Below are 22,599 nucleotides of genomic sequence, written 5' to 3'. Positions count from 1 at the left end.
TTTTCCAGCGAGTCAGCTATTTGCATCAGGTGGCCAAAGTACTTGAGCTTTAGCATCAGCCCTTCTAGAGAATATTCAGGGTTGATTTCCCTTAAGATTGACTGTTTTGATCTCCTTGCTTTCCAAGGGACCTCTCAAGGGTCATTTCCAGCACCAGAGTTTCACCGCATGTTCCGCTGCCTTTTTTATGGTCCCACTCTCACATCCATACATGACTACTGGAAAGAACGTGGTCTTGACTATATGGACCTTTGTCAGCAAACTGATGTCTTTGATCCTTAATACACTGTCTAGGTTTGTCACAACTTTCCTGCCAAGAAGCAATCTGAGAGCTTAGAAAATGGGCCTCTGGGGCCAAAGCTTTTTTTGAGCCCCATTATCCAAGCTCAGCCTTGGGAACCACTACTGGCATTCCCAGAAAAAGGGATTTGTAAGTTTGATAAACAAAGTCAAATACTGCATGGCTTAAGTCTTTAACAAGCTATTCTCAGATGCCAGGACAGATATGCTGTGTCCCAGAAATTCAGGGGCCACCCGTGGCTCACAGGGCATAGCACCCTGGGCAAGTGAACCCACTCTTGTTACCATAACCTCTATGGCACTCTGCACTGTGACCTGTACTTCCTGCCAAAGCGGGACAAGGGTCAGCTCTGGTGGCTGGACTGGGGCAAAAGAGAACAGCTCTACAGCCCTAGCACGGCCTTGGAGGCTCACTCTGAAAAGCCCTAAAATCTGCAAGGGTCCAGGTCAAAGACACACAACAGGCTCCTTTGGGCGTCCGTCCCCTTGCCTTCCCAGCCAGATCCCTACCACACACACAGCCCTTCTGGGGCCTAGGCGGTGCCCCTAGCCTTTGCTGCTCTCTGCCTCTGGGAAGTAGTGTGGAGTTTTAGAAACACTTGCTCCAGGACTAGAGGACAGACCCAGTGCAGTGGGAAACTGTCTCAGAGATGAAAACGGAATCAAGTCAGGTTGGTCTTAAGTGCTGCTGAGTCATGGGCCCCTTGGAGAATCTGACATATGCTTGATGCCTGTAACCCCTTTTGTTCAAAATCATACACAGACTAAAAGCCTTGTCTGAATCCTCTAAGTAATGAGAAACTGAACCATGGGAGGGGCAAGGACTTGCTCCAGATCACATGGCAGAACCTGGGTACGTAGTCAAGCCCCCAGGCCCCAGCAGCAGTCCTAAGAGGCCTGAACCCCAGAGAAAGGCCAGAGGAAAAAAGGACACGAGTGGAATTGGGTAAATAGTTTTAATGTGTAACAGCAGGCCAGCTGGGGAGGACAATACCCCCCAAGGCCCCAGCCCTTCTGCCAGGATGGCCTGGGACCTGTGTGCCGGCCAGCCCCGTGCCTGCCCTGGCCCTGCAGCCCACCAGTCCCGGGGAGGGTGGGAGAGGAAAGTGGGGAGCCAGGAGCTCAGCCTGGAGAGTTCAGGGGAGCAAACACAGGGGCTAGTTGAATCTGGCCTTGGAAAAGTCCATCTCTGGATGCTGATCCATGAACCTGAGGAGACAAAGCAGGAAGGTGAGACAGGCCATGTTTCCCCCAAATTTGCCCCTTTCTCTCAGCCTCCAACATGAGGTCTAATCTGTTTAGAACTCTCAGCAACCTGGAGCCATGCCAGGCAGGAATGGGGCCCCCAAGGTCTCCCTCTGAGGCCCATCTGAGCCCGAGGCTGGATGCCGAGGTGCCAACACTGGCACTGCTTTTTCTGTTGGTGATGGTGACCGCCTGTTACCCTTTCCTACCCCGAGGTAGCCTTGCCCTCAAGATGACCTCAGTAAGTGATTAGGGGAGGCAAGCCAAGGCTATAAAGCCATAAACTTGGCTGGCTCATCCTGGAAAGGGCGGGGCAGCTCCTGTGCTCTGCTCAGTAAACACTTGCCGCTGTCACCCAGGTCCCAGCCGCAGACACCTCCCCCAAACTCCCATCTCTGCATCGCTCACTTCTTCAGAATCTCCTGTTTCTTCTGCTCATCCGAGGTAGGCAGCCCCATGGACTTCTGTCTCTGGTCATACATCATCTTCTCCACCATGCTACGGGTCTCACTGTCCAGGTCTGACAGCTGAGGGTCAGACAGTGACAGGGTGGGTGAAGCCCTGGGGCCACCCAGGCCCCAAACCTCCCAACCGCAGCTCCTCCAACCAGCCTGGACTCACCTTGGAGTTCTCAGGGTTTATCTTCTTAGTATTGATCTCAGGGTCACTGGATACCAAGCGGCTCCACCACTCCATCTTGTTGATCTGAGAGCAAGAGGAGGGCCACCCAGGGATGAGTGGTGGCTCACTCTGGACCCTGGTGACCACCCCCCAGCTCTCCCAGCCACATCCTGTATCAGGGACTTGTGAGGCCTGAACTGGGACCTAGGGGCAGATGGGCGAGACCTCTGCCCTCTCCGGTGGCTGGGGGAGACAGACACGGAGATAGCCAGCATGATAAGAGAAAGAATAAAGTACAGAGGGAGACACTCATCCAGGGTGGAGGGAGAGGTTAGGACATACACATGGGCTGGGCCTTAAATGACACGCGTGAACCACGTTAAAAGAGCAGGGAAGGACATTCCAGGTGGGAGGAAATGCAAGGGCAAGGGCACAGATGGGTGAGTGAGAGCCAGCCAAGGCGGGTCAGGTAGGCTGGGCCAGGCAGTACGTGCCATGGGACACTTTCCTCGGACCCTGGCACTTCACAGAGACCACGTTCATGTACCGGGGTCTGTATCCCAGGTCTCTGAGAGGGGGAGCATGCAGGCTTCCCGAGGGGCATAGTTTTCTACATCTTGTTCACTGTTCTCCCTCCAGCACTTAGAACAGTCTCTGGCACGTAATAGGTGTTCAAGTATTTGTTGAATTGAATGCTTTTATCGATACAAACCTAATGGAGGGACTTCCCTGGTGGGTCCAGTGGGTAAGACTCTGAGCTCCCAAGCAGGGGGCCCAGGTTCGATCCCTGGTCAAGGAACTAGACCCCATGTGCTGCAACTAAAGGTCCCACATGTCACAAAGAAGATCCCGCACATGGCAACCAAGACCCAAAATAAAAACTAGAAAAAAACCTAATGGACCTGGAGAAGGAAATGGCAACCCACTCCCATATTCTTGCCTGGAAAAGTCCATGGACAGAGGAGCCTGGCGGGCTGCAGTCCATGGGGTTACATGACTGAGCATGCATGCATGAGGGTGGAGGGACATGGGTTGGTAGCAATAAACTGGTAGAACAACAACAACAACCTAATGGAAAGGAAAAGGCTTTGGTACTAAAGACAATTCTGATCCTTAACTCCACCCTCTCCTAGAGGCAAGAGTTGGAGCAGATCTCTCGAGCTGCCCTTTTTCTGACTCTAAAATGTGATAAACATACTATAAAAGTCTTACTGTGGAGATGAAATAACATGCCCATCAGGCCCCCAGCAGGGCCCCCAAGTTCAGGAACACAGGCCAGGAGGCGGGGCCTTTCGCACCTTCTCCAGATGCACCGTCACCACCTTGCCGTCCTCGATGAGCCAGGAGCTCTCCTCGACCTTCACCTCGTTGTAGAGCTCCCCGTCCACGATCGCTGGCTGTCCCTTGAGCCCCACCCGGAGATGCCTCCGCTGGATGTCCACCACCACGTCCTTCCCCTTCAGCCGGAAGTTCACACGGAAAGGCACAGCCAGCTGCACGGGGCAGGAGCAGTCAGGAGGGGCCCCAGGCCGGCTCCCACCCTGCCGCCCCCGCCCCCGCACTCACGTCCAGCTCCGACAGGGTCTGGGTCCAGCGGTAACTGGGCAGGTCCGCCCCGTTGCCAAGGTTGGGCTTCAGTTTCCCTTTGTCCTTCTCATCCTCCTCCTCCTCCTCGTCCTCAGCCTCCTGCTCACAATTGGGGTGCTCGGCTACTTCCCTGACAGACCTAGACTGAACCCCACTGGCCGGCATCGCGCATACAGACGCAGACAATACAGAAGACCTGGTCCCTGCCCAGTCCATGGCCCACTGGGAGTCAGAGGTAAAACCTGTTTGGCTCTCTGCTAGGTCTGCCTGAGAGAAGCTCAGATGGGGAGACCCTGGGACAGCTGGCGGGGGGGGGGGGGGGGGGAGGGGGGGTGGCCAGTGGCAGTCAGACACGGACCCTGGAGACCCAGCCATGGGACTTGGGAAGTAAGCCCAGATCAGAGGAGGTCAGGAGGTGGCGGCCAGCAGAGTTGTTCTAAAGGAAAACCAGCCTGCCAAATGGTCAGCGTCCTTCTTCTCTGTCTGGAAGGTGGGGACCCAGCCTCAGACCAGAACCTCTGAAGAGCTGAGCGAGTGCCCCAAGGATTATGTGGAAGCAGGAGGAGCCCCGAGGAGAACATGCCTCAGGCGTGTCAGAGAAACCCACCCACCTGAGCCCACCCGCCCGGTGTCCGTGCAGCACCGCCCATCTCTGGCTCTCGGGCTTTCCTGCCAAGGCTTAAATTAAGCCAGTGAGCTTTGGGTTTTTTTTTTAACCCACTTTGGTCCAATGTGGGATCCTGGAGTATGGGGAGGATTCCCAAAGCTAAGGGAACGGTGGGGTGGGCCTTCCAGAGAAAGGGAGTGGGTGAAGAGCCCTGGAAGCTCCCAAACCCTTCCAGTCCATCTCACCTGCTTCCCTGGTGAGCCAAGACTGCCATTCTTGAGCTGGGCCTCCTGATTCTCGGCATCCTTTTTCTGTGGCAAAGGGGAAAACAGCTGGCAAGAGGGGCCCCACTTCTAGTATCCATGGGGGTCAGGGGACAAGGGAGGGAAGCCCACTCCTACCTGGTCAATTTCCAGCTGTAGCCTCTCAGCCTCCTCATCAGTCAGCTCCTTGATCTGGGGCCCGGAGGTCTCTGACTTAGCCTCCTTGGCCAACCTGGCTGCGCGCTCCGCCTTCTCGCGCCGCTCAGTCTCCTGCCGAGCTCGCTTCTCCCGCCGGGCCTTCTGTGCCAGCTGGTTGTGGTGGTTGAAGGTCTGTGTGATAAGCTGAGGAAGGAAGAGAAGGCTAAGAGGCATCAGGGGAGAAGACACATCCCAAGACATGAAGCCAGTCCCATCTCTGAGTGCCTGGGCATTGCACTTAGAACCTCAGTTTCAACATCTTTAAAATGGGATTTAATACACATCTGTCTCATTGAGTTGTAATGAGAGTACCTGCAAAGTATCTGCTTCAATAAATAGCAACCACTTAAAAAAAGGCAGTCCAGGGACTAAGACCCAACACTGCAGTTGGTTAACCTGCCTTCTAATCCAGGCTTTGTCACAAACTAGCTATTGTATTTTTGGCAAATTACTTAACCTATTAATGGTATTAGTGGGCTTCCCCGGTGGCTCAGTGGTTAAACAATCTGCCTGCCAATGCAGGAGATGCAGGTTCGATCCCTGGGTCAGGAAGATCCCCGGAGAGCTTCAGAGTCCTTATCAGTGAGGATGAGTCCCTACCTCACAGGAATGTCAGGCAGACCAAATGATAAGCGCTTTGACAGTTCTTCACAGCAGAGTGAAGCTGTCAGGAGAACGCCAGCCTCAGCCCCTCTGAGAAGCTGTTCCTCAGCTCTCAGGCCGAAAAGAGCTTTCTGGAGGGAAAAGGCCAGCGTCTTCCTCTCCTCGGCCTGTAAGCTATCCATTTCAAATCTGTCCTCTCCCACGACGCCTTCCTAGGATGCTTCTAAACTGCATCGTGCTAGCTGCCCACTCTGCGGCCCAAGAGCGACCCCAATACTGTTACCACCTGGTCTGGCTCTGCGGCCTTGGACAAGGAAACAACTTTGACCTTCCTAAGCCTCAGTTTCATCAGCTGTCATGAAGACTGTGTATGACACTTGTCAAGAGGTTGGCACAGTCCTAGCCACGAACCAACTGCATATGAACTGCTGGCTTCCCAACACCCCCTGCCTGGCTGAGGCTAACCCAGGGTCAGCTGGTGGAGAAGTACCTTCTCTGCTATGAAGATAACAACAGGAGGAATGGTTACACCTCATGTTTTACATCAGAAGCTCCTGAAGTGTGGTTCCCGTGATCCATAGAATATATTAGCATCACCCAGAATTAAATGCTGAATCTCAGGCCCTACTCCAGGCCTACTGAATCAGAAATTCTCAGGGTATGGCCCAGCAATTTCTACGTTTAACAAGCCCTCCTGGCCAATTCTCATGCATACTTGAGTCAATCTACATCTGAGATCCTGGCCTACTCCTTCTACCTGTGTGACCCTGAGGTCATCTCTCTGTGCTTCTACCGTATTGTTTCTAAAAGCAGCCTCACACAGCTGCTCTTTGCCTAGAGTATCCTTGCCTCTCAGGTCACCTCGCCAACAGCTTCTTTTCCTCCAGGACCAGCTCAAGTGTCTGTTGAATTTCACCTCTTCACCTTTGGAAGACTCAGGAATTTACCCAACTTAGGAAACCCAACTCTGTGTCAACCCACACACCTGGAGGCGGTCTCGCAGGACGCCCACCACATGATCAGTGGTCAACAAACCATCTTTCAAGAATCTCTGAGCCAGAGCTAGAGGGAAATGGATCTGCAAGAGCTGAGGGGAACCACGTGGGGCTCAGGGTCACCAAAGTCAGCCATGGGCTCCTAGGCCTAGGGTTCTGCCAAATGGCCTGTGGCTTCTCATTCATTGGGTACCAGTTCTTCCTGTTACCCTCAAACCTCTAACTTCATGCCACATTACAGTAGCTCCACACTCTTCAAGGTTAAAGAGTACCAAAAGCACCCCGAAACCAAATGAGTTAACAAAATGAGGTGTGTGTAAGAAATAAATGAGCCACCTGAAGGCCACTGTGCTGTCAACAGAATGGGTTGGTCATGGCCCAATTACGCCAGCAGAGGCTGTTCCACCCTAATCAGGGAGACCTTGAACTCAGGCCATCTGCTAACCAGTGGCCAAGCGGAGGCAGGAGTGGGGCCGTCCCCTCTCCCAGCTCCAGTGAATCACGTCCCATTCGTCCTGTTCCTTCCCAGCTCCTGGAGGGCAGATGAGGGCAGAGCTGAACCACCAGGCAGAGTCAAGGCCAATCACAGCAGCCTCTGATCCCTCCTCCCGGTCTCCTCCCACCGCTTTACCTGGGCCCGGGCCCAGGCAGAGACCCCTGCGAGACTGTAGCCTACTCAGGGTGCCAACTGGCAGGCTGTCAGAGTCAAGCTTCTGTCGCTGGACATGTCTTTGGGAACCAGAGCCCAGCAGAGTGAGGAAGGGGTGAGGAGGGCTGGGCCAGTTCTAGGCCCCAGAGTGTTCGGTAGGCATACCTGAACACAGCTTTCCCTGACCTAGCCTGGGTGACAGGAGAGTAAATAATGGGTCCCCCCAGACTGGCCAAGGAAGGCTCCTGAGAGATATTTAAGCTCAACCCAAAGGCATGAGGTCCTGGACCTGATCATGGAGTGGGGGGACACGTCTGAGGGAGAAGACACACTCCTGGTTCTAGAACTTCACGTAAATGGTCTAATTCAGTATGTGCTCTTGTCTGTCTTCCTTTAGAAGGGTGAATAATGTGTATGTATGTGTGTGCTCAGTCATGCCCGACTCTGCAACTCTATAGACTGTAGCCTGCCAGGTTCCTCTGTCCATGGAATTTTCCAGGCAAGAACACTGGAGTGGGTTGCCGCTTCCTCCTCCAGGGGATCTTCCTGACCCAGGGATTGAACCTGCATCTCCTATGTCTCCTGCATTGCAGGCAGATTCTTTACCTGCTGAGCCATCAGGGAAGCCTGAATAATATTACATGGATATATGACATTTTGTTGATTCATCTATCAATAAATGCTTGGATTGCTTCCAGTTTTTGGCTCTTATAAACAGTGCTGCTATGGGTGTGCAAATCTGTCTTCAAGATCCCGCTTCCAGGGCTTCCCTGGTGGCTCAGTGGTAAAGAACCCACCTGCCAATGCAGGAGACACAGGTTCAATCCCTGATCCAAGAAGACCCCACATGCCGCAGAGCGACCAAGCCCGTGCAGCACAGCCTGGGCGCCAGGGCCCGGGAGCCGCAGTCCCTGAGCCGTGGGCGGCAGCTGCTGCAGCCCACTCGTCCTGGGGACTACGCTCCACAACAAGAGAAGCCACCGCCGTGAGGAGCCCGTGCACCTCGACCGGAGGGCAGCCCCCACTCGCCGAAACTAGACAAAGTCCATGCAGTAATTAAGACCCAGCACGGCCAAAAACTAAAAAAAAAAAAAAAAAAAAAAGGTCCTGCTTCCAATGTCAGGGGGTAAACGGGAATGCTGGATCACCTGGTAGTTCTATTTTAAAATTTTCTGAGGCACCACCATACTGTTTTCCACAGCAGCTGCACTATTCTAAATTCCCACTGATAGTGCACAAGAGTCCCAATTTCTCCACCACCGTATCTAACACTTAAGTGTTTTCGGGAGGTTCTGACAGAATCCATCCTAGTGAGTGTGAGGGGACAACATCTCACTGTGGTTTTTATTTGCCTTTCTCTAATGACTAGTGATACTGAGCATCTTTTATAATAAAAAAAGAACTATAATTCACTTTTACCAACAATGTCTGAAGAGTACCCTTTTTTCCCACATCCCTGTAAGCAATTAAAAAAAATATTTTTGTCAGTTTGACCAGGAAAAAAAGGCATCTCACTGTTTAGTTCACCTACATTTCCTTGATTACTACTGAATGTAAGCATCTTTTCATATGCTCCTCATGGAATGGCCCATTTTTCCATTTATCCTTTTCTTGTCAACTTAGAAGAGTTCCTGCAAATTAAATTGTCTCCTAAATTTTATCTGTCCTTTGCATTGCACATTTTTCCCAGATCTACTGTTTTTCAAATGACTATATGTCATTGCATCTCTTCTGCCACAGTTTCTAAGAACAAACAGCTCTTTTATTCTATCGCTTCCAGGTTTCTATCCTTGCTAGGTCTCTTCCACACAAGGTTATACATAGTTTCCTAGCTTTCCTTACTAAGCTCTTCTTGATCTGCAATTTATTTTTAGATATGAGTACAACAAGCTTCCCAGGTGGCACTAGTTGGCAATTCAGGAGACATAAGACACACAGGAAGATCCCTTGGAGGAGGTCATGGCAACCCACTCCAGCATTCGTGCCTGGAGAATCCCATGGACAGAGGAGCCTGGCAGGATACAGACCATAGGGTCGCAAAGACCCAACTGAAGTGACTTGGCAAGCACGCACATATGAATAAAACAGATCGTTTTACACTTTTGGTGCTTTTACAAATAGCCAGTTGTAGCAGCACGACTTATTAAATCATCCTTTGCCTATGAACTGAATTACCTTACTGGACACATCTTAAAGTTAGACTTTTTCTGGGTTCTCTGTTTCACTACTCTATTTGTCTCTTCCTATGTCAATAACATACTGATTTGATCATTATGGCCTTTATGCAAATCCATAATGCCTAGCTTCAAAATCTATAACAACTAAAGTGTTTTTGTGTTTCTCTAAGTTTGAAGCATGAACGTATTTACAGTTTTCATATCTTGGCAGAAATATTGATATACACTTCCCTGCAGAAATATCAATGTTTCATTACATTATGCTGCTCCTGACCCCTGGACTGGAGTAGAGTATATTATATACAGTATATGCACTGTGAAAGTGTTAGTCGCTCAGTCGTGTCTGACTCTTTGCAATCCCATGGACTGTAATTCGCCTGAATTCGTGGACAGGTTCCTCTGTCCACAGAATTCTCCAGGCAAGAATACTGGAGGTAGTGGGTACCGATTCCCTTCTCTGAGGGATCTTCCAGACCCAGGGATCCAACCCAGAGTCTCCTGCATTGTAGGCAGATTCTTTACCATCTGAGCCACCAGGGAAGCCCAAGAATTCAAGTTCACAGTCCCTTTTTTGAACCTATTGGGGCCAGATGTGTTTTGGGATTTAGAATTCTTTTGGATTTTAGGAGGCAATACAGTGCACATTTAACCCTAAAATCCAAAGAACTCTAAATTCCAAAATACACCTGGCCCCAAGAGGTTGAAAAAGGGGACTGGGAACTTGTACTCTCATGTGCCAGCAACACTCTTTTTATCCTCACAAGAGCCTTGTGAGAGAAAGATTATCCCCTCTTCCAGGGGCGGCAGGGGGGAATGAGGCTCAGAATGTGATTCATCCAATGCCACAGTTGTCAAGCAGGGAGACGGGCACACGGGATTCAGCCACATCTGCCTGGCTCCAGAGAACATGCTCTCAACCAGAACACTTGGAAAGGACTTATCTGGTAGCCCGATTCACAGCAGGTCCTCAACACAAAGGAGTTACTGGTGTTACAACTGGAGACCAGTTGGGAAGGCTGGACAGGTTTCTGCCTGCCTGAGTCCAACCAACCTCCTGAGAAAGAGCTGAGACCAAGGGAACAAAGAGGCAAGGAGCATAACAGAGGAACCAGCAGACGTCCAACAGAATAGCTACCATCATCCTTGTGATACGCCCAAGACACCACTTCTCAATATTGTTCATCTCTCCCCCTTCTGCCTGCTACCTCACTCTCCCTTCATACCTCAGGCACCTCTTCCTCAGCGTCTTCCTTGAGCCCCCAACCTAGGTTAGTCACCATTTTATGCTCCTAGGACTTCTCCCTGAACACCCACCACTTCCTCACTGTCTTTTTTTTGGTGGGGGGAGTCAGGTTTAGTAAGGAGTCTACACTGTGAGATCCATGAAAACAAAGACCATGTCTATATTCACCTCTGCGATCCCAATGGCTCTGTCACAGTAGTTAACACAGGCAAAGTGTTAACTGTTCAATACATATTAATTAAATGAATGAATGCTGATATTTTATGGTGAAGTCTGGCCCACAGAAAAACAGGAGGTGCTAGTGCTAATACAGAAAGCATACTTGAGCCAGAAAGGGTCCTAAAGGTCAGTGAGTCCACCTTCTTCTGCTTGACATGTGTGAAGATTAAAACGACCAGAGAATTGGTGGGAAATCAACCAGGCCACACAGCTAGACCAAGAACCCAGGACTCCTACTCCAGGACCATGTCCGTACTACAGAGTAGCCTCAGGTCAAGGCATATTATCAAGCATTTCAGCTTGTTAAAACTCTGAGGCCACAGAAAGCAGTTTGTAAAATGTCTCCTTTTGGTTATTATGTCTCCTGTTTAACTGAAAACAACTGTCAGTTTTCACAGTTCAGTGAAATGACATCTTCTTCATTATTTACGAATCTTCAAAAATATAATTACAACCTAGACAATCAGAAGACATTCAAACTCTCAGAACCTGTACCATAAAACACAATCCTCAGGAATCACCTAAAAGCAGTCAGAATGGCTATCCTCAAAAAGTCTACAAATAATAAATGCTGGAGAGGATGTGGAGAAAAGGGAACCCTCCTACACTGTTGGTGCAAACATAAACTGGTGCAGCCATCATGGAGAACAGTATGGAGATTCCTTAAACAACTGAAAATAGAGCTACCATATGATCCAGCCATCCCAATCCTGGGCATACATGCAGAAAAGACAAAACTTCTAATTTGAAAAGATACATGCACTCCAATGTTCACAAGAGCACTACTTACAATAGCTAAGACATGAAAGCAATCTAAATGTCCAATGATAGACGAATGCATAAAGAAGATGTGGTGTATACACACACACACACACACACACACACACACACACACTCACTCACTCACTCACTCACACACAGAAATATTACTCAGCCATTTAAAAACATGAAATAATACCATTTGCAACAACATGGATGAACCTGGAGATTATCATACTAAGTACAATAAGTCAGAGAAAGACAAATATCATACGATATCACTTACATGTGGAATCTAAAAAAAAATGATACGAGTGAACTTATTTACAATACAGAACTAGATTCAAAAACATAGAAAATAAACTTATGGTTACCAAGGGGGGGGGGGGGTAAATTGGGAATTTGGGATTAACAGATACACACTACTATATACAAAATACAAAAAAAAACCAAGGACATACTATATAGCACAGGAAACTATATTCAATTTCTTATAATAACCTATAATGGAAAAGAACCTAGAAAAGATACATACATATATACATATATATATATAGGAGATAGACAATTAAAAAAAACACCACCACCACTATTTTCAAATCCCTGAACGTTGGGTCACAGAATCTGAGAAGACTAGGGTTGGCTGGCTTTGAGTTTTCCTATCTCTCTGTCTTCTAAGCTCCATTTCTAACACTGGCCTGCTCTCACCTCCCAGTGAGGTAATCAGAACACGGGCTTCCCTGGGGGCTCACACAGTGAAGAATCCGCCTGCAATGCAGGAGACCCAGGTTCGATCCCTGGGTTGGGAAGATCCCCTGGAGAAGGGAATGGCTACCCACTCCAGGATGCTCGCCTGGAGAATTTCATGGACAGAGGAGCCTGGAGGGCTACAGTCCACGGGGTCACAAAGAGTCGGACACAACTGAGAGACTAACGCTTTCACTGTCCTCAATGGAGAAAAGGAACCAAGAAGCGTTGCGTAAGGGGCAGAAAGCAGTTTTACAAGAGACTCTGGTTTCAACCCTGGCTCTCCCATAACTCAGTTCAAGAATTTGGACAACCCTGGCTTTCCTATAACTCACACCGATTTCCTCATTTGTAAATGGGGACAGTTAACACCTGCCCCTCAAACAGTTAAAGGACCACAGGGAATAGGGTAGGTAATGCAGTTGGCGAGGTGAGGGGCTTTAATAAATGACAGCTTGCTTCCCTTCCCCAACTCTTTGCCCTTGGCTAAAATTTTACTTCTGCTAACAGTTATTAGTATGCCAAAGAAGGCCAGATAAACTCTTCTGGAGAAACAGAGCTGCCCAAAGGACACTGGCCCCCAACACTCACCTTTTCTGCCATGCCTTCTTCTCCACCAACAAAGAAGTCTGTTTTGCGTCGAAGGAAGCTGAAGAAAGTGTTCACCAGCTGAAAGGAAACAGAGACAGAGACTGGAGAGACGCCATATTGGGGGCCCCTCAGCTGCACAGACACCAACTCTCTCAGCCTAGGAGGGAGCCTGGGACTAGACTGTCTCACCCCCAGCCTCTCAACTGAGGAAACATCCTCCCCACAGGCCTGGGCTTTGTCACTTCTGCCAGGAAGCCTGAACTAACTTTACCCGGATCCCTTGAAAGGCAGAATTCTCATTTCTTTTTAATTTATTTTTGGCTGCACAGGGTCTTCGTTGTGACACACAGGCCTTCTTCTAGTTGTGGTGAGCAGGTACTGCTCTTCATTGTGGCGCACAGGCTTCTCACTGCAGTGGCTTCCCTTGGACAGCATGGACTCTAGGCGTGGACTCAGTAGCTGTTGGCACACAGGCTTAGCTGCTCCACAACATGTGAGGTCTTCCCAGACAAGGGATCGAACCCATGTCCTCTGCATTGGCAGGCTGATTCTTAACCACTGGACCACCAGGAAGTCCCAGATTTCTCATTTTCTTGTGTGCACGTGTATATATATTTCACATTTTTTGTGGTGCTAGAGGCAATCTGAGGATACGGGCATCTATGGCTTGAAACACCTGGGGCCCACCTTTCTTCTTCACATAGTAAAAAACCCATCCAGAGTGGCACTGGCTGAGTTACAAGGGCAGAGCTAGAAGGAAGGGAACAAATGAAGCCATTTCAAAGAAAGTTCAGACCAACTAATTCTGGCTGGGTGGCCAAGTGGTTTAAGAACATCAGTTTGGGTATCAAGACTGATATACATGAGCTCTGTGACCTTAGGAAAGTTTCTTAACTCCATAAAAGAGAAACAGCAGCAGGACCTATTTCCAGGGATATATGTGAGGATCCTTTGTGAGAACCAAAGGAAGCAAAGGGGCTGAGGTCCTGAGCAGTGTCTGGTCCAGAGCAAGAGACCCTCTGCGGGAGAGTGAAGTCCTCATAAGCAGCCACTATGAACCATGACTGTCGACCTCCTCAGTGCCCAGCACCAGACCTGACTCAAGAGTACATGCTCAATAAACATTCTGATGAATGAAACGATCTAGTGGTGACCTAAGGTTAGCATCTATAACTAAGCCCTTTTATTTGCCCAAGAAATCTGATGCTAGATTTTATCTCAACGGTTTCAATTCCTGCTCCTGCACATTTTTTTCAGTTCACTCAAAAATGAACACATTCCAAATCCAGTTGTGTCAACAATTTAGGGCGGGTGGGGTGGGGAGAGGGAGCCTTTCACATCCTCAAATAGTACTCTTCCAACCTCAAAGGGCTTAGGAGTCCTTGGTCACCACAGGTACCTACCTGAATGAGAGAATGGGAATGGAAAGTTCAAAACTTTTGTCCCCAGAGAGACACAGAACCTGAAATGGTCTGTGGAAAGCACACACTGGCCTAAGGATGCTGGTCCCCTCCAGGTCAGGAGCCTGTTGGATGATCTCCGGCAAGTTCCTTCAGTGTCTTTAATAAAAAGACTTATCTTGACAGGCTTTTCTACCTTTTGAACTTTTCCATGGTTCAAAACACCAATTCCAGAACCTCTTCTAAGTTGGTCCCTATCCTTCATCCACTCTGTGTTACTGGGTCTGGTCACTACGCAGGAATTATGTTCCTGCACACATCAATCACTGGAACAAGTATGTGTTGACTGTTCAAGCCAGGTTACTGAGAATTCCTCACTGTCCCTCCCCTCCCCTCCCTTCAAGACACTACTCTCCTACAAATTCAGGAAATATAAGGATTCGTAGCTGAATCTCAAATAAAAGAAACTGAGACTGGGAGATGTCAAAGGGTCCCAAGTTGGTAGGTGAGGTGTAGAACAATCGTGAACACAGGCCCCCTGTTCCCCCATTCAAAGACCACGTGTTAATATCTCCTCCCACTCTCACATTCTTTCGCTCGCTCCAAGTCTCCGTGCAGGCAAGTTGCAATGTTTAGAAAGGTTCATCCCAAGGGATGCCCTTCGGGGGCGGCCACCAACGGAGAAACGGAGCCGAAAGCTTGGGGGGGGGGGGGGTGGAAATTCCAAAACTCTGGGGCTTTTCCGGGGGCGGGTGCAGCGACGCCGGAGGTGCAAAGGCAGAAACTACTGAGAGGTCTCGGGGCGGGGGGAACCAGGCCTGGTACGAGTAAAAGACTTGGTACTAGCAGGCCAGACCGGAAGCTCGAGTGCAGTTAAGAATGTGGAGGGGAATCCCAGAGCCCGCGAGGCCCAGGGGTGTATCTCGGCTTCTCGAAGGCAGAGAAGGATGGAGAGAGCGTGGCTGAGGCCTTCCCCCGAGTAGGCCGGGCCCAGCCAACGCCGCGCCGGCCGTTACCTCCTGCACGCCGCCCTCGTGTTGCTGCGCCATGGCCAGCAACATGCCGTCGAACCGATCCTCCTCCTGCTCCCCGCCCATCGTGCCAGCTGCTAGCCACGCTCCGAAATCCGAGCTCCGCACTCGCGTCCCGCGCTCGCCGACCCTTCGGATCGCGTCCGGTCCAACGGCTGCAGTCCGCCTTCCGCTGCGGAGCCGGAAACACGCAGGCGCCGCACCGCCCAGGCCCGCCCGCTCACTCTCACGTCCCGCCCCGCTTCGAGCCTGCGACCATTGACCGCGCGGCAGATAGCCCGCTTTGCCGGCCATTGGTCGACGTGCTGAGCCAATCAAAGAGCGCGTTCGTGAAGCGGTGGGCGGTGCGGAAGGCCCCAGAGTTTGGTGTGAGTTGCTATGGTCACCAGACGCTTTTTGGAGCCTTCCAGAAAAGCATGAGCACAAATCTGGCTAGGTTAGAACTGAAAAAAAAAAAAAGGCGCAAACTTTGTTCCTATGCCTTGGGCGTGACCTCCCAGCTTGTAGAAGGGTGAAGTGGGAAATGTTCTTAGTTATCTCCTCTAACCCTCCCATGGGTTAATTGAGGCCCAAAAAGGAGAATGGACTCGCCCAGAGAGCAGTCTACTCCGTCATCATCACATGCTCCCTATAAATTGTGCAGTCGTAGGGGCCCCGGACTTAGAAGAACTCTGTGCTTGGATAGTGCTCTTCTGCTGCCGTCTGAAATTTTTGAACAAGAGAGCCCACATTGTCGTTTTGCACTGGTCCCCGCAAATTATGTAATGAGTGATGTATTCAACCTCACTTCTGTTAATGTGCGAGACAGGTCCCAGTTATCGAAGGCCAACCACTTTACTTTTTCATTGAATTTCATCTTCTTAGTCTTTTCAGGGATTTCACTCTTGTTATTCTTTTCTAAATATCCTGCACCACAATTTTCTTTCTTCTGGATTATCCCCTTCAGTTTACATTTAACTCGACTTCTTTTTGTACTGTTATATGACCCCACTTTCTCTTCCTACTGCCCCAATTTTCAATTCTCTTTCACACCAAAACTTGAAAAGATTGCTATACGTGTTTCTCCACTTGATCACTCTCCATGTCTTCTTGATTTACTCTAGCCTTTTCTTTTTTATATATAATTTTATTTAATTTTGGCTGTGCCAGATCTTCTTTGCTGAGTGCTCTTTTCTCTAGTTGTGGAGAGCAGGGGCTACTCTCTAGTGGCAGTGCATAGCTTCTCCTTGCAGAGCACAGACTCTAGGGCGTGTGGGCTTCAGTAGTTGTAGCCTGTGGGCTCAGTAGTTGCAGTTTCCCCACTCTAGAGTTGCAGTTGCCAGGTTCTAGCGCACAGGCTCAATAGTCACGGTACCCATTCTTAATTGCTCCCTGGCATGTGGGATCTTCTGGGACCAAGGATGGAACCCATGTCTTCTGCCTTGGCAAGAGGATTCCTTACCACTGAGCCACCAGGGAAGCCCTAATTAGTTTTTTATTAATACTCTGACCAAGGTTACAATGACCTGCTTATTGCCAAAGCCAGTAGACCACTATTATCTTACTCAGCTTCTCAGCTGCATTTGACACAGTTGACCCTTCCACCTTCTGGAAGAAATTTTTTTCCATAGGCTTCACTTTTATGTTGACACTCTAACTTCCAGTGTGACTATTTTTAGAGATAGGGCTATTTAAAGAGGTAATTAAGATGAAGGGAATTCATAAAGGTGGGGCCCTAATCCAATATGACTAGTGTCCTTACTGGAAGAGGAAGACACCACAGAGACTCCTAAGCAAGCCGAGGAAAGGCTGTTTGAGGCAGCAAGCAGCAAGCCAAAGAGAGAAGCTTCAGGAGAAAGCAAACCTGCCAACACCTTGATCTTGGACTTCTACCCTTCAGAATTATGAGAAAATAAATTACTGTTGTTTAAGTCACTCAGTCTGTAATAGCTTATTATAGCAGACCTAGAAAACTAATAGGGCTTCCATATACCACACATATCTGCTTTTTCTTCCCACCTTACTAACACTCTTTCTCAGTGTCCTGACCTACCCACATTTATAAATGTTGGAGGCTCTGTCCATACCTTCTTTTCTTCTCTCTCTATGCTTTCTCTGTAGGTGATCTCATGATGCCTCTGGTCCATATCATTTTTGAGCTCCTGGACAACCCCACTTGGGTTTTTCAGTTTTTTTTTCCCTTATTGTTGTTCAGTTGCTAAATTGGGTCCGACTCTTGCAACCCCATGGGCTGTAGACTGCCAGGCTCCTCCCTCCAAGGGATTTCCCAGGCAAGAATACTGGAGTGGGTTGCCATTTCCTTCTCCATGGGATCTTCCTGACCCAGGGACTGAACCCAAGTCTCCTGCATTGCACTTGGGTTGATTAGCAGATATCTCAAAACTCACATGGCTAGTGATGGATGCTGGTAATGGTTGCATAACAATGTAAATGTACTTAAAGCCACTGAACTGTACACTTAAAAATGACTAAATGGCAAATGTACTCTTATGTGTATTTTAACACAGTAAGAAATTTTATAGCTTTATGAGATAATTTGAAATCTGAACTCTTAATATTTTCAAGAATTATTATTTTTAAAAACCAACATGGCCAACATTGATGCTCCAAAACACTCACAAATTAATTCTTCCCAAAGTCTTCCCCATTAAGCTAAATGGCCCCTTCAAGCACCGATTTGCAAAAGCCCAAACTTACTCATCTACTGATTTGGACCAGTCAAAATTTGACCTCATCTAATCCATTAGTAAGTCCTGTTAGCTCTCCCTCCAAAATACATCCTGCTTGTCTTTCTCACCTTGCTGTGTGAAGCAAGATGCTACTACTAGTCTAAACCAGCATCCTCTCTTGCTTGACATCTACCATATCCAACTTCCTCACGGGTCTCCTTACTTCATTTTATGTCACTTTGTAGTCCATCCTGGTTTGGAACCAGTTTGGAACTATTTCAAATCCTAAAAAATGATGCTGTTAAAGTGCTTCACTCAATATGCCAACAAATTTGGAAAACTCAGCGGTGGCCACAGGACTGGAAAAGGTCAGTTTTCATTGCAATCCCAAAAAAGGGAAATGCCAAAGAATGTTCAAACTACTGCACAATTGCACTCATCTCACACACTAGCAAGGTAATGTTCAAAATTCTTCAAGCCAGACTTCAACAGTACATGAACCAAGAACTTCCAGATGTTCAAGCTGGATTTAGAAAAGCCAGAGGAACCAGAAATCAAATTGCCAACATCCATTGGATCATTGAAAAAGCAAGAGAGTTCCAGAAAAACATCTGCTTCATTAACTACACCAAAGCCTTTGACTGTGTGGATCACAAACTGGATAATTCTTAAAGAGATGGGAATAACAGACCACCTTACCTGTCTCCTGAGAAATCTGTATGCAGGTCAAGAAGCAACAGTTAGAACCAGACATGGAACAACAGACTGGTTCCAAATCAGGAAAGGAATACGTCAAGGCTGTATATTGCCACCTGCTTTTTTAACTTTTCATGCGAAATGCCAGGCTGGATGAAGCACAAGCTGGAATAAAAATTTCAGGAGAAATGTGAATAACTTCAGATACACAGATGACACCACCCTAATGGCAGAAAGCAAGGAAGAACTAAAGAGCCTCTTGATGAAAGTGAAAAAGGAGAGTGAAAAAGTTGGCTTAAAACTCAACATTCAAAAAAACAACTCAACATTCAGAAAACTAAGATCATGGCATCTGGTCTCATCACTTCATGGCAAATAGATGGGGGAAACGATGGAAACTGTAAAAGACTTTATTTTGGGGGGCTCCAAAATCACTGCAGATAGTGACTGTAGCCATGAAATTAAAAGATGCTTGCTCCTTGGAAGGAAAGCTATGACCAACCTAGACAGCATATTAAGAAGCAGAGACATTACCTTGCTGACAAAGGTCCGTCTAGTCAAAGCTATGGCTTTTCCAGTGGTCTTGTATGGATGTGAGAGTTGGACCATAAAGAAAGCTGAGAAAACTGAGTGCTGAAGAATTGATGCTTTTGAACTGTAATGTTGGAGGCTCTTGAGAGTCCCTTGGACTGCAAGGAGATCAAACCAGTCAATCCTAAAGGAAATCAGGCCTGAGTGTTCATTGGAAGGACTGATGCTAAAGCTGAAACTCCAATCCTTTGGCCACCTGATGCGAAGAACCGACTCATTTGAAAAGACCCGGATGCTGGGAAAGCTTGAAGACAGGAGGAGAAGGGGACGACACAGGATGAGATGGTTGGATGGCATCACCAACTTGATGGACATGAGTTTGAGCAAGCTCCAGGAGTTGGTGATGGACAGGGAAGCCTGGCGTGCTGCAGTCCGTGGGGTCGCAAAGAGTCAGACACGACTGAGCAACTGACCTGAACCTCAACTGAGCAGACAGAGCAATTGCTCTTAAGGATAAGCCAGGTCTTATTACTCTCTTGCTTAAAAGTAGCCCTTCATGGATCGCCATTGTATTCAGGATAAATCCAAGCTCCCAACGATGGCCTCTGAGAAGCAGCAACATCAGGGCCCTGCCTACCTCGCCAACCTCATCTTGTCTCACACTCCCCTTCACACACCAGAGTCTCTCTTCACTGGCTGCTTTCACTTCTTCAAATGCCCTGTCCTAATTCCAAGGCCTTTGCCAGCAACTCCTTTTTACCTATCGGCTTTCAACCCAAATGCCACTTCCTCTGTGAAAACTTTGTGCTTAGTCACTCAATCGTATCTGAATCTTTGAGACCCCATGGGCTGTAGCCTGCCAGGCTCCTCTGTCCATTGGGAATACTCCAGGCAAGAATACTGGAGTGAGTTGTCATGCCCTTCTCCAGAGGATCTTCCCAACCCAGGGATTGAACCCAGGTATCCTGCATTGCAGGCAGATTTTTACCATCTGAGCTACCAGGGAAGTGACCCTGATAGACAGATTGTCTCCATCTCCATGATTTTCACTGATCCTCTGTAATTACTTGCCACAGTTGAAATACAGAATTAAGAAATTTGGGTTCTATATCCATTCCCTCTCCCTGGAATATAAACTTCATGAAAGATAGAACCTGCCTGATTTATCTGAGCATTCAGCACAGAGCCTCAAACATGGTAGAACCTCAATAAATATTTGAGGAATGAATAAACGGTCTTTGCCTGATACTGTTGACTTTCATTATAAAACTTATCAGTAAATATTGGTAAAGTTTATTTTACAAATTGGTAAAACTTATTGAGCACGCAGTATTGTGCCAAATGCTTTATCAACATTATTTGATTTAACACAATGCTCTCTTTAGGGCTTCCCTGACAGCTCAGTTGGTAAAGAAGCCGCCTACAATGCAGGAGACCTGGGTTCAATCCCTGGATTGGGAAGATCCCCTGGAGAAGAGAAAGGCTATACCCACTCCAGTATTCTGACCTGGAGAATTCCATGAACTATACAGTCCATGGGGCCACAAAGAGTTGGACATGACCGAGCGACTTTCACTTCACTTCACTTCAGTGCTCCGTTTAGTGGAGAGAAAACAGGGACAGAGAAGTGAAGTCACGTGCCCAGGGCCACACAGCTGAAAGGGAAGAGCCAAGATTCAAACCCACGCAGCCTGACTCCAGAGCACACACACTTACCCATCCTTTATCTTAGAGTTCTACCTCCCAGAACTGGCATTCTGATTTTAGAATTCAGACCCAGGTGCTTATTTGATGTAACTATGCCCTGGGAGACCAAGGCCTGACCTTGAACCCTGGTGATCCACTGAAATAATAAACCAGGAAAGTCTCTTGGTGACAAGTCAACCTCCCCTGTTGGTCTCTGACCCCATCTACATTTGAACACCCAGCAGCTGCAGGTAAGTGGGTGATTACATCTCCCACTAAGTGCTCCCTTAGGACTAGATGACCCCTGGGGAACTAAGGGAAGAAGCAATTTATTCTTCCAAAGAGGCAGAGAGGGAAAACCCATGAAGCCTGTGCTAGACCATAAAGGGTGCCCCAGGAGCTTACCAAGGAGACAGGGTAATGGAAACACACCCCAGGCATGGGGAACAGCTTGGAGGCACAACGTTGCATGACGCATTCAGAGCATGCAAACCACCTAGTCCTCACTCTTTACTTCATGGCTCCAGACCTTAACCCAGGCCCTCTGCTGCCCCGGTCTCCCAGCTGTACCGGCAAGTAGTCCGAGGCCTCTGGACAGAAGGAGAGCAAACGTGCACCCTGGTCATAAGGTTGCTGAGTATGTGGTCTCACAGGGTACTCCTTCATTTCCAAATGATGAACTGGGCAGTGGGAGCTCAGTGTCACTGGTAACGATGATGATGGTCGTTGTCCCCGCTTGGATAGTAACATCGTCGTCCCGTTGTCACGTGAGGATTAACTGAGATAACTGCTGTGAAAGCACTTTGTAAACCAGACAGCGCTGTACAGATGGGAGAGTGCCGTCATGAACTTTTCCTCCCGAAAGCCTTCCAGATTCAAGCTCTTCAGCCCCACTGCTCCGCGGCAGTGCTCCCACCCACCCTGCCCCACCTAGGAGGGCATCCTGGCTCCCCTCTTAGAGCTACTGGGAGTGGGGCTGTCTCTCTCTCCTCACCACAGGGGCTCCTGGGACTTCCCTGGTGGTCCAGTGGTTAAGACTCCATGCCTCTACTGTAGGGGGGCCTGGGTTTGATTCCTGGTCAGGGAACTAATATCCCAAATGCCAAGCAGCACAACCCAAAAAAGAATGGGGGCTCCCCCGGGCTGGCCTGTGTCTCCCCATTACACTGAAGGCTCCCAGAACCCAGGCTGATCTCCTCTATCAGACTACATCTCTGAGGCCTGGACTGTGTCACCCCCCAATTAGATCTAGGGTTCCTAATGGTGCAGCTGTGTCTCCCTCTTGGGACTAAGGACTCCTGAGGGTTGACTTGTGTCTCTCCCTTCAGATTGAGAGCAGCTGAAGGACTTGGACTCCGGGAGTTGGTGATGGACAGGGAGGCCTGGCGTGCTGCAGTTCATGGGGTCGCAAAGAGTCAGACACGACTGAGCGACTGAACTGAACTAAACTGAGGGACCATGGCTGATTCATGTCAGTGTATGACAAAACCCACTACAATATTGTAAAGTAATTAGCCTCCAACTAATAAAAATAAATGAAAAAAAATTAATTAATTAAAAATAAATAAATAAACTGAGGGACCATCTTGGCCCAAGAGACCGCCTATCCCCCCAAGTTAATGATTCCAGTCAGGCTCTGGGCTCTGGAAATCCCAGTTGAGGTCTCATCTCACCTCCAAGAGCCTCCAGGACTGACACTCTGGCCTTCAGGCAACACACAGGGCTCAGAAAACACAGCTCCTCACAGTGCAAAAAAGTGCAAGACTTAAAACCCCGGGAGCC

General features: G+C 48.6%; 1 protein-coding gene across 1 annotated transcript; it reads right to left on the bottom strand.

Moving 5' to 3' along the window:
* Nucleotides 1-1,242: 1,242 nt before the first annotated feature.
* NUDC (nuclear distribution C, dynein complex regulator) lies at nt 1,243-15,412 on the bottom strand. The gene is made up of 9 exons (XM_061148309.1): nt 15,221-15,412; nt 12,805-12,882; nt 4,762-4,965; nt 4,606-4,671; nt 3,733-3,852; nt 3,465-3,659; nt 2,167-2,250; nt 1,954-2,072; nt 1,243-1,509 (listed from the first exon to the last, which is right to left on the bottom strand). The coding sequence occupies exons 1-9, from the start codon at nt 15,299-15,301 to the stop codon at nt 1,458-1,460; spliced, it is 999 nt and encodes a 332-aa protein (XP_061004292.1). The 5' UTR covers nt 15,302-15,412; the 3' UTR covers nt 1,243-1,457.
* Between the last annotated feature and the right edge of the window lie 7,187 nt (nt 15,413-22,599).

The sequence above is a fragment of the Dama dama genome, chromosome 8, assembly GCF_033118175.1.
Source record: "Dama dama isolate Ldn47 chromosome 8, ASM3311817v1, whole genome shotgun sequence".
Taxonomy (NCBI): Eukaryota; Metazoa; Chordata; class Mammalia; order Artiodactyla; family Cervidae; genus Dama; species Dama dama.
Note: the sequence above shows the minus strand (reverse complement) of the source record. Positions and strands in the feature narration are given on the sequence as shown.

What these genes read in the sequence shown, in the direction of transcription:
- NUDC (XM_061148309.1), bottom strand. Translation starts at nt 15,301, where the DNA reads ATGGGCGGGGAGCAGGAGGAGGATCGGTTCGACGGCATGTTGCTGGCC. An exon ending in ACGAGGGCGGCGTGCAGGAG is followed by an intron (nt 12,883 to 15,220) that starts GTAACGGCCGGC and finishes GTTTCCTTTCAG; the next exon opens with CTGGTGAACACTTTCTTCAG. An exon ending in TGACGGTGCATCTGGAGAAG is followed by an intron (nt 2,251 to 3,464) that starts GTGCGAAAGGCC and finishes TCTTGCTCTCAG; the next exon opens with ATCAACAAGATGGAGTGGTG.